This window comes from Bufo gargarizans, chromosome 10, assembly GCF_014858855.1.
Source record: "Bufo gargarizans isolate SCDJY-AF-19 chromosome 10, ASM1485885v1, whole genome shotgun sequence".
In the NCBI taxonomy this organism is placed as follows: Eukaryota; Metazoa; Chordata; class Amphibia; order Anura; family Bufonidae; genus Bufo; species Bufo gargarizans.
Window position 1 is genome coordinate 52,261,366 of NC_058089.1, and position 18,504 is coordinate 52,279,869.

At 42.7% G+C, this 18,504-nt stretch overlaps 1 protein-coding gene across 2 annotated transcripts in view; it reads right to left on the reverse strand.

The window, feature by feature from the left end:
• Positions 1-3,490: 3,490 nt before the first annotated feature.
• The window catches only part of ELP4 (elongator acetyltransferase complex subunit 4), a 242,131-nt gene continuing 227,117 nt past the window's right edge, over positions 3,491-18,504 (reverse strand). Inside the window, exon 10 of one of the 2 annotated variants that reach the window (XM_044270248.1) lies at positions 3,491-4,984. In XM_044270248.1, the coding sequence (XP_044126183.1) occupies positions 4,853-4,984 (132 nt within the window). In that variant the 3' untranslated portion in view covers positions 3,491-4,852. The remainder of the gene's footprint in view (positions 4,985-18,504) is intronic. The other variant, XM_044270250.1, reaches the window with a different exon arrangement.

The following is an 18,504-nucleotide window of genomic DNA, read 5'->3' on the forward strand; positions in this document are numbered from 1 at the left end:
CATTACTTTACTGCACTGCTGAGCTCCGCCTCCTGTTCTGGTCACATGATGGTGAGGTCATCACAGGTCCTTCATCCCCTCTTCTCTGCTGAGCTCCGCCTCCTGCATCTGACATTATCGCAGGTCCTGTCAGCACCAGGGTAATGAATTCTCTTATGTGAGGGAGAGGACCTTACACTGCATTGTAAAGTGCAGCTGTTCTGCTGGCTGCCCGTTTGCTTCCTCGGATGTCCAGCTGAAAAGCAGCACTGAAGCAGGGGGCCCCTTAGACAATGGGGCCCTGGGCAATTGCCCAGTTTGCCCCCCCCCGCAACGTCGGCCCTGCCCTAACCCACCTCTTCAAGCGATCGCTAACCACTGGTGTCTTCCCTTCCTCTTTAAAACATGCAACCATCACACCCATACTCAAGAATCCTTCCCTGGACCCATCCTTTTATCCAGCTATCGTCCCATTTCACTGCTCCCATCTGCATCCAAGCTGTCTATCACAGATTGTTCTCTCACCTTTCATCCCATTAACTGCAATCCGGCTACAGACCCAATCACTGCACTGAAATTGCCCTAACCAAAGTCGCCAACGTTAACCACTCTCCTCCTACAGATCCTGTTTTCTCTCTGAATCAAAGACCTAGACCTCTCCTAGATTTCCTCGTACCTCACTAACAGAACCTACAGCGTTTCCCATTCATACACTACCTCTTCATCACGCTGCCTCTCTGTTGGTGTCCCTCAAGACTCTGTCCCGAGCCCCCTACTTTTCTCCATTTATACATTCAGCCTGGGACAGCTCATAGAGTCCCATGGGTTCCAATACCACCTCTATGCTGTAAACACTGAAATGTACCTTTCTGGCCCAGGTGTTACTTCCCTGCTATCCAGAATCCCTGTGTGTTTGTCGACAATATGTTCATTCTTCTCCGCCCGCTTCCTAAAACTCAACATGGAGAAAACTGAATTCATTGTCTTTTCCCCACTTAGCCTCCCTACCTGACCTGTCCATTATAGGTAATAGCACAACTCTTTCTCTAGTCTCGCAGGCTCCATTAAGCCACACATCCAAACCCTCACCTCCACCTGCCGTTTTCAACTTAAGACCATCTCTCCTATTTGCCCCTTCCTCACTCCTGAGTCAACTAAAATGCTAGTGCATGCTCTTGTCATCTTCTGCCTGGACTACTGGAACACCTCCTGTGTGGCCTCCCGTCCAGCACTCTTGCTCCCCTCCTATTCTCAACACCGCTGCCCGGTTAATCTACCTCTCCCCTCGTTTCTCCTCTTTCTCCCCTTCTGTCAATCTCTTCACTGGCTCCCCATCGCCCAGCAATTTCAGTTTAAAATACTTACAACTACATATAAGTCCGTCCACAGCCTGTCCCGTCCTTACATCTCTGACCTGCGTTCTCGATACATCCCCACACGTAACTGTTATATACATCCCCTCTGTACCACTCTGTTAATAGTTTCTTGTTTATTTTATATTCGTGTAACCCGTCTGGATGTACATTGGCATGGAAATAATGCCGCTTTAAAATAAATAATAATAACTATAACCTAGCATGCCCACCATCACATCTTGTGGAAAGTGTTTGTTCCCATGCATCACTCTGGAGTACCATGTAGCCTGTTTCAACCTATCCTATCATCTCATTTGATTGCTTCCTCCTCCAGTGGAATGCAGGCGCCTGCACCTCATGTGATCCATCCTGACCTATTACTACCACTTACTTCCTGTTCTAATCAGTCCGAGAGCATAGTCCTTCTCCCCTCCCCTGAACATGCTGAGGGTGGCAGATTATGGACTGTATGACTAACACATAGTTTTATTGAGCACAGTTACAGATTTGAAAATGTAATTGGCTAGTGTCCTCTTAAAGGGGTTTTACAGTACATTAAAGGGGTTTTCTGAGATTGTTTAACTGATGACCTATCCTCTGGATAGTGCATATACATTGGAATAGCACACCAGATTAAGGCTGCGGTGCAACTAGAAGGGTTGTTCAACCCAATCAATACTTGACAGAAGGTTCAGTGCACACGCAGAATACAAATTATCAGATTTATTATTTTGTCCAATATTTACATATAATTCTCCATTAGCCCACTACTCAGGACCATTGCCAATCAGCTGTTTGAGAAGGCAGCAGTGCTGGCAATAGAGCCGCAGCCTTTTCTCAGCTTTGCCTAGTCCATGTCACGTGTAATGTAATAAATAGTGACCAGGGTCAAGTGTCCACGTATGACAGATCATCGGGCTGCGCAAGACATGGTGGAGGCAACACAATGGAATATATTGTGGAATGAATTTGCTATCTTTGGTACAGTAATTTGGAAGAGGCTGGAACTTAGGGGTTACAAACTCCTTTGTTGGACTCATTGGACTTGGCTTCCGTCAGAAGAAATGAGAGGCCACTCTCCATCTATATTGGACATTATAAATGCAACATAATTTTGTCACACACAGGACATACCAATTACGTTTTATGGGTTATTCGTGAATCCACCCATAAGAAATAGATCCTAGTGGCGGTGATTGGCTCCAAAGTCACCTCCAACTAGGGTTGTCTTTGGCTGAACCTTTGAGGACCATTATTGTATCAAAGCCTGGGCTCGTCTAGGCATCTTCTGGGGCAGTCCAACCCTGGTTATGGCCAGTAGTGTTGATCTCTGAGGCTTATTGACTACACAGTAGTATAAAAATGTCTAAAAATGCGTACAACAAATCAACAACATAAAAAAAGCAAAAACACATTAGGAATCAAATTAAACTATAGAAATCATACATTCTACGTTCCAATTATCCTAATTGTCAGGTGTTTGTAGGCAAGATATTCTGCACATTATTACGGCAGGAACATTTTGTATGTCTGTTTTCGCCCCGCGTTTACACTATTTATTCATTAAGCTTGAGTGAACATTTCAGAGTTACCAGCATTAATGTATCTGTCAGTTTGAATTTCAATATAGAATTTAATCTGTTGATGTAATCTCTCGGTGTTGTTCTAAATTATTTAAAACTATGGTTTTAACAGAGAAGTAAAAAGAGAGAAACATATTAAGTGTGTTTTTGAATTAATTGGTAGATTTTTATTCTACATAACATACCTGACTATTTGTTATATAAATGTTTAGATCGAAAAGTGATTGTCGATTTATGTACAATCTGTTCAGTATCATAGTACATTACCATTTTTATCTTTTACCCACGGCCATAGTCAAATATGCAGACCACTACATTTTTCTAGGAAACATGTCGAAAAAAAGGCCACTCTAAATGGGACATATATGTAATTCAGCCCATACATATACTGAAATTACACTACCATTTTTATTGTATATATATATATATATGGTATACATTTTCCAATTATTTTTTCATATTTATTATTTGTAATTTAATGTTGTTAAATAAAAAAATTAAAATAAGGTTGCACAAAAAATTAACAAATATTGACAAAAAAATAATAAAACACACCAAGATAAAAATGTCGGATTGCTGCAAAACTCAGCATGTAGTTATGTCTCAGGCAGATATGTAAATGATTACCGGTGTGGTCTGATTAGACACTGGGTCTTGCCACAAGGCGGCGTAAAAGTGCTTCTCAATCTGCCCTATAAAAAAAGCTCTCAGAAGCTACTTTTGGGTAGTGTACTGCTTGGTGAGAGATCATTAACTGGTTAACATGCCTCTACTATGCACTCAAAAATATTTTTCCCAACTGACAGACTTTAAGAGGGGGCGCATCAGAGAGAAGTAGGATGGTTGTTTTGACAAACTGCCCGACATCTAGGACGTTCTGACCTAGCTGTTAGGAGGTTTGGGAGCAGGCACGCACCCATGGTGCATAGGCTCTGGACAGCCCAGACAGACCACCAGTAGAGAGGATTGTTTGATCCACCAATAAGCAAAAGCAGCTCTCAAAGTTTAGTTGTCCACCATCCAGACGCAGGTGGCATCTTCACACCCCTGAATCTGGCCCAACAATTTCCAGGTGCTTAGCAGAAGGATATTTGGTGTTATGGTGCCAATTTACGTGTCTTGCTATCGACAGCCAGCCACTGTCGCCTTCGATTGCAGTAGTGTTGTGAACGAGAAACCTGGACTGGAACCATAACATCTTTAGCGTTGAATCCAGTTTCTGTTTGGGAACTGACTATGAGAGACACTAACAGCCCAGCGATATGTGCAGGACATCCTGAGGCCACATGTGTTGCCGCTCATAGCAGGGCTTCCAACAGGCATTTTTCGGGAGGATAATGCTCTCCCACACATACCAAGGGTTTCCCAGGAATGTCTCACCCAGATTACAACACTTCCTTGACCTGTCCGGTAGCCAGATTTATCGCCAATGGAGCTTTTATGGGACTAGCTTGGGCACCAGCTTCGGCAAACTACAAGTGCGCAGGATCTACAGGCCCAGCTGCAACATCTGTGGGCAAATGTGTCGTAGGAGAACCTGTATGCCTCCATACCCAACTGTACCTCGTCTTGTATCTAGGTGGCCCAACAGGGTCCTAAAGCCTCATTTCAATTGTACAGTTTTCCCCAATAAACGTATCCTTTAACTCTAATATTATAATCACTTACATATATCATCATTACATTCATTCTATTCCAACAACTCCTTCTTGGTGCGTTATTATTATTTTTGTCAGTAAGTGTATATAAAAATAAAATTATGATTAAAAAAATAATATACAAACCTCTTACATATCCTTGTAACTCTTAAAAGAGAGACTCAGGCCAGTTATGCGAATATTATTTTAATAGTTATATAAAAATGTGTAATGTTGATGATGATGGTGCCCCATTTGGGCGCCAGGGTTTGTGAACATATCTGCTTAGTAGAAATCACTAGAAGTCCAGGTGCTTCTTGCCTGCGGCGGCAGAGCCACATCCTGAGCTCAGCAGTTTGGTCGACCCTGCCAGATCCTGTTTGCTTGAACGACTCACTGTGTCTGACAAGTCTGGAGGCAAATGTAGTCTCTGCGGAAGGAATGGGAATGAAAATAACAGAACACAACCATTATTAAATGTTTATTTGAAGTAGCTCTCCGTCTACCTTGTTAGTCATTCATGTAGTCATTTTGTTTTACATGCTGCATGAATATCTCTGAATCTCTCCTAAACCATTTTTTTAAATACAATTTTCACGTTGGGGTGGGGTGGGGTGGGGTGGGGGGGTTCCGATGTTCATTTCAATGAGGGACTACTAAATGGTGAGATTTTACTCAATATGTCAACCTCGTATATACTACTGAATGTATCCTTCTTCTTCATTCCTCTTGACTACAGATATACTCAAGAAGAGTGTTGCAATATTAAAAAAAATATAACACTTCAAAATGTTTTCTCAAACTGACCATCTCACGTCAAGGTCACACTGTAAAGGTAAATCATATTATCACATAATAATCTACACCCCAGCTCTTGGGATTGGTGGCCATGTGTGGACATATGCCACTAGACCTTCATAGGGAGATTCAATCATATTGATGAACTAGAGAAAAGCTCTATGTAGCCGCTCTCCACTTCGGCTGATTGATGGAGGTCCGAAATACGGAAATCCCCAAATTTTATGCCAAACACCTAAATAAATCAGCAAATATTTGTTGCCGGTGACCACTGCCAAGTTTTGTCATATTATCTGAGCAATACTTCCAGTAAATGCAATATTTAGATATATAATGAACACTGTTACTGACACGACAGCTGTTACAGCTCGGGATTATTAGATGGAAACAGCCAGCATGATTGAGGAGGAGACCTACATAGTGAATTAAACAACTGTCACACTAGAAGGGTTTTAATTGTATAAAACAAGAATCCAGAACAGATAAATGTAATATTCACAAACTGAAAATGCCAGATCTCATACTCAACATGTAAATTATATATATTTTTTTAAATCCAAAATCCTTTAGTGTGATACTCCTGATAATATGTAATTACAATATCCTGTAGTCAAGCAATTTAAAGGGGTTGTGAAATAAGGGGGGGGGGGGGGAGAGTTTGTTTCCCCCCAACATACTTTGACATCGTCGCTGCCAATCACTGGCCACAACGATGGCCGTCTCCCCTTTAAGTCATGACAGATTGTCACATGATGCAAGGGGATCCAGTCTCCGCAGCGGCATGATTGGCTGCGGTGATGTCAAACCATAGGTTGACATCGCGGGAGTCCAGTTGAGCATCTCAAGCTGGAAGGAGAAGTAACCGGGAATTGGTATCCGGAAGCAGTTAAGGCTACTTTCACACTCGCGTTTGTTTGTCGGATCCGTTTTGTATTATCTTTAACATAGCCAAGACGGATCCGTCTTGAACACCATTGAAAGTCAATGGAGAACGGATCCGTTTTTTTATTGTGTCAGTGAAAACAGATCCGTCTCCATTGACTTACATTGTGTGTCAGAACGGCTCAGTTTCATCAGACGGACACCAAAACGCTGCAGGCAGCGGAATGGAGACGGAACGGAGGCAAACTGATGCATTCTGAGCGGATCCTTTTCCATTCAGAAAACATTAGAATGCAAACTGCTCCGTTTTGGACCGAGACCTAAACGGGTCTCACAAACGGAAAGCCAAAACGCGAGTGTGAAAGTAGACTTAGTCATCTTTCCTTTACAGGTCTGGCAAAGTGGTAGTGGTGGTGCGGGGGAGTTTGCCAACTACCGCCCCCCCCCCCCATTCTGGCACAACTCCTTTAAGGGTTTGAATGTAGACTGGAAACTGTGAAGTTTTCCATGTTATTTTTAGTGTGCACCCAGAAAGATATCAAATAGAAATGTATTTTAGGTCATGTATTTACCTCCAAATACTAGGGTGCACAAATGAATTTGGTATACGACACTTAAATGGTTTTCCCATTAATAATTAGATTTTATGTAATGCCCATAGCCTGCTTCCTGAAAAAGAAGATTCATACTTATCTGAACCGGTCCTCCGCTGTCTCCATCTTCTGGTCTCTGCAATGATTACATACGGTTGGTCATGGGCACGGTCACATGCACTGCACCAGCCAATGACTGGCTTCAGAGGTCATGTGCCCCAAGAAACATGTCACCGCTGAAGCGGTGCATGTGACCGTGCCCATGGCCGGCAGGTATAAACAGTGCAGGGACCTGAAGATGGAGACAGCGGAGGACCTAAACGGTGTAGAGCAGGTAAGTAAGAATCTTCTGTTTTTCAGTAAGCAGGCTGCGGGCATTACATAAAATATAATTACTACTGGAAAATACCTTTAATGTTCTACATGAGGTGTATAGCTCATATATGACAGCAAGCTACAATCCTGTGGTCGCCAGGTTATGATCTATGAACAATCGGGTGGTGCAGGCACAGATAGTACTGCCTCGGTCTCTCCATGAAAATCATGTAGGCATGGATAGTACTGCTTCTGTCTCACTTTGAAAATGATGTAGGTACAGATAGTACTGCCTTTCTCTAGCTGAAAATGATGTAAGCACAGATTGTACTGCCTCTGTATCTCCATTAAAAAATAGCTCCTGTTTCTCCGTGAAAATGATGTAAGAACAGAAAGTGCCTGTCTCTACTTTAAAATTATGTAGGTACATATAGTACTACCTCAGTCTCTCAGATAGGCTGTAGGCTCAGATAGAATTGCGTCTGTCTCTCCTTGACAATTATGTAGGTACAGATAGTATTGCCTCTCTCCTCGAAAACGATGTAGGTACAAACAGTACTGCCTCTGTCTCTCTTTGAAACAGTACTGGCTACCTGTCTCACAGATAGTACTACATCTGTCTCTAACTAAAAATTATGTAGGCACAGATAGTACTACCTTAGTCGTTCCTTGAAAATTATGCAGGTACAGATAGTACTGCCTCTGTCTCTTCTTGAAAATGATGCAAATATAGATAGTGCTGCCTCAGATAGTGTAGGCACAGATAGTACTACCTCTGTCTCTACCTCAAAATGATGTAGGCACAGATAATACTGCCTCTATTTCTCCTTGAAAATAATGCAAGTATCGATAGTACTACCTCTGTCTCTAGCAAAAAATAATATAGGCGCAGATAGTGCTTTCTTTTACTCCCCTTGTAAATTATGTAGGCACAGGTAGTACTGCCTCTGTCTCTCCTTGAAAATGATGCAGGTACAGATAGTACTGCCTCTATCTCTCCTTCAAAATAATGCAAGTATAGATATTACTGCTTCTGTCTCTAGCAAAAAATAATATAGGCACAGATAGTACTTTCCTTTTGACTCCCCTTGTAAAGGATGTAGGCAATGACACTACTGCCTTTCTGACCCCCTTGTACATTATGTAGGCACAGATAATACCATTTCTCTCAACATGTAAATCACATAGGCACAGACAGCACTGTCTCCCTGTCTCTCAATGTAGATGCTGTAGGCATAGACAGTGCACCCTCCATAAATCTGACTGTAAGACAATATACGCTGCAGCTTTCATATATTCCTTTAGTGAATTGAGTGCCTCATCTCAACCACTCAGTAAGTGTTAGGCACAAGGCTGTAGGGCAACATTCAACTCTAAAATCTTCACTCGATCAAAATCTTCATTTAAACTCATAGACCTGTTTGTCGGCTACCTAGATTGGTTTGCACAATATAGTCACTCTGCACCAGTATATACCTCTTCATGTATTGTTCTGTCTGGTCCACTGCAATTTTAGTCTGTACTCTAATATATTTAACCCTCAAACATACCTTTAATCATGATTAAAAAAAATAAACAAAACATTTATCAAAATGAAAAAAATATATACATTTAATCTTTCACATTCCGTAGGTCTGACTTAATATTATATTACCCCCCACCCCCCAATCATTTTGGGGATAGTTTACTGAACAATCCATAGTCCCGTGATGTGACTGCAAGTTTAAATTGGCGGTGATGGGTAATAAGTAGAAAGAATGCACAGAAATGGACAGTTGCCATGGAAACCCATGCAACAGCAGACTGTCAAAGTAAGTGTCGCTACACTGTCCGGCTGCTGGAGATGGATAGCTCTGTAAATATATATTTCTTAGAATAACAGGGTATCCGATCTCTAATAGATCATGAGCCAGTAAACAAGGCACAAGACACAAATGCAAAATGATATTCCAGCTAGAATTGCGCACACAAATCCATCCGATACTTGTAAAAAGGGGGTGTAAAAAGCTATTTGAGAAGACCATTAGTGTGTGATAGAGGGGTTGTCTCATCTCAAAAACTCTTTCCAAATGCTATGTCAGGGCATATGGCTGTCATGTGGAAGGAGTCCTCAGACACCCTCTCAAGAGCCAGGGGGCGGAGAGTCACTAACGAAAAGTGTCTCTCTCTGGTTTATCCAGTAGTCCATGTTTAGGTCAACAGCCATTCCTTGGCATGGCCACATGTTCCCTGTAACAACCACTGAAGGGGAAATGAGCAATTAATGACTTCTGGTCCCAAATGAGTAACCCTGTGGCTCTCATATTAAAGAGTTTGTCTGAGTTGAGTAAACCCCTTTTTAATTGAAGTATTTTACTTGTATGGAATCAAAAGTGTGCATGCTAGTCCACCACTTGGAACTTAGTGGAGTTCCGCCATTTTGGCAACTACCAGTTTAACATTTTCACCCAGTCTCCGTATAGATGTCAAAGGAAACAGGATCTGTCACTCGGATGACTGTTCAAGGGCTTCTCTACTAGAGGAAGCCCAGCTAAGAGTGATCTTTTAGACATGCAAGAAGTCCACATCTATATTCTTCATGAGCTTGGACTCCCCTGGTCCTCCATATGAAAAGGGGACCAATACATGAAGAGTGCCTAGATCCATTTTGCAATATACAGGTTTCTCAAGTTTGGAAAGACAACAATAGTTTCCCATTTCATCAATATCTGGTGTCATTTCTACAAAAATCACACCCAAAAGTAAGGTAGGTAAAACGGTTCATATTAGCTTGGCTACCAGTTTGGCTGTTTCGAGGACAGAAAGGATATACTTGACCTGTTGTGGAATAATCTCTATGTAATTCCTCACTCATGTCCGATATATTAAATTCAAAGTAACACATAGCTAAGAGGTTCACTCAGAATACAAAATGAAAAGAGAAAATAAAAATATACAAGAAATTAAGTTTAAATATTTGAGGTAAATTCTAATAAAACTTGAAATTTTTATCTACAACCAAGATCCTCCATAATGCAACCTTTGTGAGTCCTATCTCTTAGCATGCAGTCCAAATAATTAGGGCAGTGAAAGGTTTACTGTACTTTACCTCTCATATTTTCACTCAGTTCATGTGCAGTGCAGCAGAAAATGTGTTTTGTGCAGGAATGAAAAAATGGGAACATGGAGCAAATGTGTGGCTTGCCCCGGGCTCAAAAATGCCTTGTTCAGATATGACAGCTGAGACCGCAGCAGGAGAATAACAGGGAGGAAAAAGAGAGCAGAGCGAGGGACGGAAGGGTGCAAAGAAACCACAGAAATCAGTTAAAAAAATATTCTAGAACCATGGAATGAAGAGACACAGACCTAGAGGTGTTAATGAAGATATAACATAAAGCTGAAAAAAATATGCCTGGGGTCGACAAAACAACAGAGGTTTTAGAATGTATGACTTTAAAGAGGTTGTCCACCCTAAAAGCTACCAACTCCAATGGTCAGAAATAATCATCTGTCCACCGTCCCACTGTTCCTGGTCGCTTCCTGGCTTGGCGCTTGGCTGAAGTGGTCACATGTGCTAGAACAGTACGTCACTAGCTGTCACATGCCGTTCTTGCGCATAGGACTGCTAAAACCAGCTTAAGCACCTCTCCATAGCACTGCAGACGGCCCCATGGAGGCAGCGTGACGTCTGACTCCTCCGAGTGCCGAGCCTCCCTTCACGCCGGCCCGGAAGCGTCACGTCGCCTAGCAACAGTCTGCATTACAGGTCACATGATCGGAACGACGATCATGTGACCCTGGGTGACGTAGTTCTTCCCCCATTAGCGATGGGCTGAACCTAAAAGCATCTTAAAGCGATCATTGTGTATGTCATGTATCAAAATACTTTTATATGTATAGCCTGAAAGCCCAATGTGGCAGTGAATATATGCATATGCCTCACTTTATTATTTTGCACATTTGTTCCTATGACCCTAGTTTGGGGAGGTTTTGGGGGTAACGCCCACCTTCCCTCTGACCTTACTTGCATGTGACCATTTGTGTGTGTATATATATCCAGCATGTTTGTTCATTTGTTATGCAACATTTTTCACCTGATGAAGGGGATTTTATCCCCGAAACGCGTAGTGTGTTTGCAATAAATACTTTTAAAGATTCATTCGCATCTGGTTGGTTCCTTACGCCAAGGGATGCTCCTTCCTTCCACTTTATACTAATCCTTTGTGTGGGCCTTGGCACGCTCATCTGAGGACACCTGCATCCGTGGCTGCATACCTACCTTTCAAATTGGGGATTGAATTTATCTCCGACACGTCTACAGTAGTGTTGTGCCTATATATGCACAACCCCATAAGGTGAGCCTCCTAAATTGAAGTTTATTTTAATTCCCAAACGTTTTTACACTATGGTGCACCCTGTTTTTCTGTCTATACAGTAAACAACCTGCCTGTACACATGACTTGTGAATGGACTTTTTATGGGATGTATAAATTATTACAATATTTCACTTGTTGCTACTGTTCTGTGAGCACAGATCCCGGGTTCTTGTGGGTTTGGATTTGGGCCGTTGTGTTCAATGGAGTTTCATGTATGCTAGTGTTGCCACAGGGTGTGAATTGGTGCCATTTTGCTTTGTATCTCGAGTTAACTTTCCTTGGGTCTGTGTGTGCACCTATTTGTCTTATGTGTTTATTTGTCCTGCCCCTGGTTGCGCAACAAGTTCTGTCTGCCTAGTTTCTCCTAGTTCTGTTTATATTTGTTCAGATTCTCTCTACTAGTTCTGGGTCTGAATTCTGACCTAGGTTCCAATTGACATCCCCCAGTATCTGTTCAATGAATTTATATGTATTCTGTGTCCTGACCTTGTCTTGTTCAGTCTGTGGTCTCTTGGTCTTACATGTACTCTGCCAGCCAATTTTCCACCAGGTTCTGTCTGTGTGTTTTGCCTGTGCCTCCGATGCGTTGCACTGGAGACTCTGATGCCAACTACTCCAAGACTATTCAATGAGGTAGCAGCCTGGTGGCTCCGCTGCAGCAAAGTCCAGATCCCTGTATAGGGGTTAAAGGGTGAAAACCAGGGGATTTCTGGTATAACACCCTCAGGACTAACCCTAAGTCAAACTGGTTAGTTGGCACAGTAATTCCACAACCAATGTCTATAAAATAAACTTTATATACATGTACATATAATAATAATAATCTTTGTTTATATAGCGCCACCATATTCCGCATCGCTTTACAATTCAGAGGGTTCATGTACAAAACAAAATACATCACAAAGTTACCTGCTAATGTACAACTAAAACACTAGAAGTGAGGGTCCTGCTCACAAGACCTACAATTTAAGAGGAAGTGGGGGCGACACAAAAGGTAGATTGTTGTATGAAGTGGTCCAGCCATCTTTATACGAAAAGGACTGGTGTAGACCAATCTGCGCGTGTTAGTGCTTTGGGTGTGGGGATTATTGTCAGAAGATCGAGTTCAGGTCTGAGAAATAAGGGGAAGAGTCAGTTTAGGAAGCATGATAAGCCCGCCTGAAAAGATGTGTTTTTAAGGCATGTTTGAAGGTAGGGAAGTTGGGAATTGACCTGATATATGTGTGCCTATCCTAATATAGTAAGGCCACTCATTCAACACTAGTCTGTCCGCTCGTATCAGAATGGAGCATGGCTTTAAAAGGAACACTACATATCCAAAAATATAAAGACAAATCTTGGCTTGGGGTGGGGGTAGAAGATAGCTGAGACCAGCTGTGTATGGAGACTTGGTGGCAATGCTCCAAAGCTTGATAAAACATTGGACTTTGACTCACAAACACTTTCAAAAAGTAGTGTTAACAACATAGTTGTCTTTCCCTGGGAGATAACTATTTGTATATCATTCTCCTATGGAACACTGCCACTTAGTCCCATGCAGCATTGTCAAAAAGTCTCCATATATAGCTGTTCTCCTTAACCCCTTAAGGACACAGCCCTATTTCACCTTAAGGACCAGGCCATTTTTTGCAAATCTGACCAGAGTCACTTTAAGTGCTGATAACTTTAAAACGCTTTGACTTATCCAGGCCATTCTGAGATTGTTTTTTCGTCACATATTGTACTTCATGACACTGGTAAAATGAAGTCAAAATTGCTTGCACCAAAAAATACCAAATTTAACAAAAATTTGGAAAAATTTGGAAAAATTTGCAAATTTCAAAGTTCCAGTTTCTCTACTTCTGTAATACATAGTAATACCCCCAAAAATTTGGATGACTTTACATTCCCCATATGTCTACTTCATGTTTGAATTATTTTGGGAATGATATTTTATTTTTTGGGGATGTTATAAGGCTTAGAAGTTTAGAAGCAAATCTTGAAATTTTTCAGAAATTTACAAAAACTCAATTTTTAGGGACCAGTTCAGGTCTCAAGTCACTTTGCGAGGCTTACATAATAGAAACCACCCAAAAATGACCCCATCTAAGAAACTACACCCCTCAAGGTATTCAAAACTGATTTTGAATACGTTGTTAACCCTTTAGGTGTTGCACAAGAGTTATTGGCAAATGGGGAGGAAATTTGAGAATTTTATTTTTTTGTCTAATTTTTCATTTTAACCCATTTTTTCCACTAACAAAGCAAGGGTTAACAGCCAAACAAGATGGTATCTTTATTGCCCTGACTCTGCCGTTTACAGAAACACCCAATATGTGGCCGTAAACTACTGTACGGCCACACAGCGGGGCGTAGAGTGAAAGGTGCGCCGTTTGGTTTTTGGAAGGCTGATTTTTATGGACTGGTTTATTTACTCCATGTCCATTTGAAGCCCCCTGATGCACCCCTAGAGGAGAAACTCCCTAAAAGTGACCCCATCTAAGAAACTACACCCCTCAAGGTATTCAAAACTGATTTTAAATACGTCGTTAACCCTTTAGGTGTTGCACAAGAGCTATTGGCAAATGGCGATGGAATTTGAGAATTTCATTTTTTTGCCTAATTTTCCATTTTAACCCATTTTTTCCACTAACAAAGCAAGGGTTAACAGCCAAACAAGACTGTATCTTTATTGCCCTGACTCTGCTGTTTACAGAAACACCCCATATGTGGCCGTAAACTACTGTACGGCCACACAGCGGGGCGTAGAGTGAAAGGTGCGCCGTTTGTTTTTTGGAGGGCTGATTTTTATGGACCGGTTTTTTGACACCAAGTCCCATTTGAAGCCCCCCTGATGCACCCCCAGATTATAAACTCCATAAAAGTGACCCCATCTAAGAAACTACACCCCTCAAGGTATTCAAAACGGATTTTACAAACTTTGTTAACCCTTTAGGTGTTGCACAAGATTTAATGGAAAATAGAGATACAATTTCAAAATTTCACTTTTTTGGCAGATTTTCCATTTAAATTTTTTTTTTCCAGTTACAAAGCAAGGGTTAACAGCCAAACAAAACTCATTATTTATGGCCCTGATTCTGTAGTTTACAGAAACACCCCATATGTGGTCGTAAACCGCTGTACGGGCACACGGCAGGGCGCAGAAGGAAAGGAATGCCATACGGTTTTTGGAAGGCAGGTTTTGCTGGACAGTTTTTTTTTACACCATGTCCCATTTGAAGCCCCCCTGATGCACCCCTAGAGTAGAAACTCCAAAAAAGTGACCCCATTTTAGAAACTACGGGATAGGGTGGCAGTTTTGTTGGTACTAGTTTAGGGTACATATGATTTTTGGTTGCTCTATATTACACTTTTTGTGCGGCAAGGTAACAAGAAATAGCTTTTTTGGCAGCGTTTTTTTATTTTTTATTTACAACATTCATCTGACAGGTTAGATCATGTGGTAATTTTATAGAGCAGGTTGTCATGGACGCGGCGATACCTAATATGTATACAATTTTTTTTATTTATGTACGTTTTACACAATGATTTCATTTTTAAAACAAAAAAAATGTTTTAGTGTCTCCATAGTCTAAGAGCCATTGTTTTTTCAGTTTTTGGGTGATTATCTTAAGTAGGGTCTCATTTTTTGCGGGATGAGATGACGGTTTGATTGGCACTATTTTGGGGTGCATATGACTTTTTGATCGCTTGCTATTACACTTTTTGTGACGTAAGATGACAAAAAATGGCTTTTTTTACACCGTTTTTATTTTTATTTTTTTACGGTGGTCACCTGAGGGGTTAGGTCATGTGATATTTTTATAGAGCCGGTCGATACGGACGCGGCGATACCTAATATGTATACTTTATTTTTATTTATGTAAGTTTTACACAATGATTTCATTTTTGAAACAAAAAAAATGATGTTTTAGTGTTTCCATAGTCTAAGAGCCATAGTTTTTTCAGTTTTTGGGCGATTATCTTAAATAGGGTCTCATTTTTTGCGGGATGAGATGACGGTTTGATTGTTACAATTTTGATTGTTACAATTGATTGTTACAATTAACTTTTTTGATCACTTTTATTACCTTTTTTTGGGAAGTAAGGTGGACAAAATTTCAATTTCATCATAGTTTTTTATTTTTTATTTTTATGGCGTTCACCGTTCGGGTAAAGTAACATGACCGTTTTATAGATCAGGTCGTTACGGACGCGGCGATACCAAACATGTGTAGGGAATTTTATTTTTTAAATTTTTAATCAGTGATAAATGTGTTTTTTGATTTTTACCTTTTTTCACTTTTTTTTTGACCCAGACCCACTTGGTTCTTGAAGATCCAGTGGGTCTGATGTCTGTATAATACAGTACTGTACTCTATATAGGGCTCTGTACTGTATTTTACTTACACTGAACAGATCTATGCTTTCAGCACAGATCTGTTCAGCACCATGGACAGCAGGACGCCTGAGCAGGCGTCCTGTTGCCATGGGAACCTTCCCCGTCTGCTCAGTTATGGTCAGAACTGCGCAGACGGGGAAGGGTAAGGACGGGGCTCTGGGGGGCTGTCTGGGGGCTCTCTCCCTCTCCATCGGGGGGCTGCAAAGGCACTGCAGCCCCCCGATCGGAGAGGGAGGGAGCTCCCTCTTACTGTTAACTTTTTCCATACAGCGGTCCGTACGGACCGCTGTATGGAAAGGGTTAAACGGCTGACATCGCATCACCGATGTCAGCCGTTTATACCAGGGTGCCAGCAATGTGCTGGCACCCTGGTATACCCACTGTACACCAACGATTACGCAATAGGAGGCGGGCGGGGGGGGGGTGATAAATATATATTTTCGCCACACTAAAGTTTCTAAAGAAACTGCAGAAAGCGCAACAAACCGCAGGTCTGAATTGACCTGCGGTTTGTTGCGATCGCGGACATGGGGGGGTCACGGGACCCCCCCGCGCATTTAGCCGAGGTGCCTGCTCAATGATTTGAGCAGGCACCTTGTTCCGATCACAGCCGGCCGCACGGCTCAGTTATGGTCAGAACTGCGCAGACGGGGAAGGGTAAGGACGGGGCTCTGGGGGGCTGTCTGGGGGCTCTCTCCCTCTCCATCGGGGGGCTGCAAAGGCACTGCAGCCCCCCGATCGGAGAGGGAGGGAGCTCCCTCTTACTGTTAACTTTTTCCATACAGCGGTCCGTACGGACCGCTGTATGGAAAGGGTTAAACGGCTGACATCGCATCACCGATGTCAGCCGTTTATACCAGGGTGCCAGCAATGTGCTGGCACCCTGGTATACCCACTGTACACCAACGATTACGCAATAGGAGGCGGGCAGGGGGGGGGGTAATAAATATATATTTTCGCCACACTAAAGTTTCTAAAGAAACTGCAGAAAGCGCAACAAACCGCAGGTCTGAATTGACCTGCGGTTTGTTGCGATCGCGGACATGGGGGGGTCACGGGACCCCCCCGCGCATTTAGCCGAGGTGCCTGCTCAATGATTTGAGCAGGCACCTTGTTCCGATCACAGCCGGCCGCACGGCAGTGATCGGAACAACACATGACGTACCGGTACGTCATGTGTCCTTAAGGACTCGGGAAACATGCCGTACCGATACGTCATGTGTCCTTAAGGGGTTAAAAGGGTTTTCCGAAATTTAAATACTGATGACCTATCATCTGAATGACACCAGGGACCCCTGCCGATCAGCTGTTTGAGAAGGCACCAGCGCTCCTGTGAATGCCGCGGCCTTCTCCGTGCTCACAAAGCATGGCGCCGTACATTGTCTAGAGTCTGTGCTTGGTATCACAGCTCAGTCCTATTCACCTCTATAGGGCTGAGCTGCACCTAGTCCATGTGACCGATGAATGAGGGAAAGCAGCGAGAAGGATACGGAGCTACTGCAAGCGCTGGTACCTTTTCGAACAGCTGATTGACAGGGGTCTTTGTTGATGGACTCAGACCGATCAGATACTGATGAACTATCTGGAGGATAGGTCATCAGTATTTAAATCTCGGAAAAGCCCTTTAAGGAGAACTTATACCTCCTGAAGGAAGGCGCAAGGGACCGTCGTTGAGGGAAGGTATGTGTCACGAGGTTCCTGGCCTCGGTGGAGTAAGAGACAGTTTTCATGTGTCAGCAGCAGTTGCTGTTTGACACCTCGCTATTTAGTATAGCTGTAATACCTGATCGGGGACGGCTCTTACTGGGACTAGTCAAAGTGCTGGGTGGGGGACTACTCCCCATGTTCTAGGCCGGGTCTTGACTGGCCTATAAAAAATCCAGCCGGCAGTGTCAATTGCTGGACTGGGATCTGAGCTGTGTGCTAGGCTGGAGGCCGTAGTTTGGGAGGTCTGCTCTGTCCTGAGCAATGCAGATCGGGTGTGAACTAACACCTAGGATAACAGGTGACGGTTTTGCTTTATGAACTATCTAGGTGTGAACGAACACCAAAACTGCAAATGGACTGTCCACTGCAAAAACACAGAAGTTTTTGAATTACAAACTGGTCTTTGCCTCTATACTACGTCCGCTTGTCCTGTCTACCGGAGCGAATCCCCACACTCCCCAAAGCTGCATCTCAGGCATTTCACTCAGCCAGCCAGAATCCTACTCCATATTGATGAGGGGCAAGTACCCCGAAACAGCTGTCTGCTGATGGATATTTGGCTTGGCTATTTTTCTTTGTCATGTCCCAAGGCTTGTTAAAAAGCCAGACTTTGACTCAAAAGGAATCAATTTCCAAAAGGTTGTGCTAGTGAGATAGTTCTTTCCTTGGGAGATACCTCTTTGCATTTTATCCCCGCCATGCAGCACTGCCACTAAGACAAATCTCAGCAATTCATCCATTAATCTCCTCCTTCCCTTTGATCATATTTAGCTTCATATAACAATTAAAGAAAACCTGTCACCATGATTTTGCGCATAGAGCTGGGGACATGGGCTGCTAGATGGCCACTAGCACATCTGCAGTACCCAGGTCCCATAGCTCTCTGCGCTTTTATTGTGTTAAAAAACAGTTTTGAGTG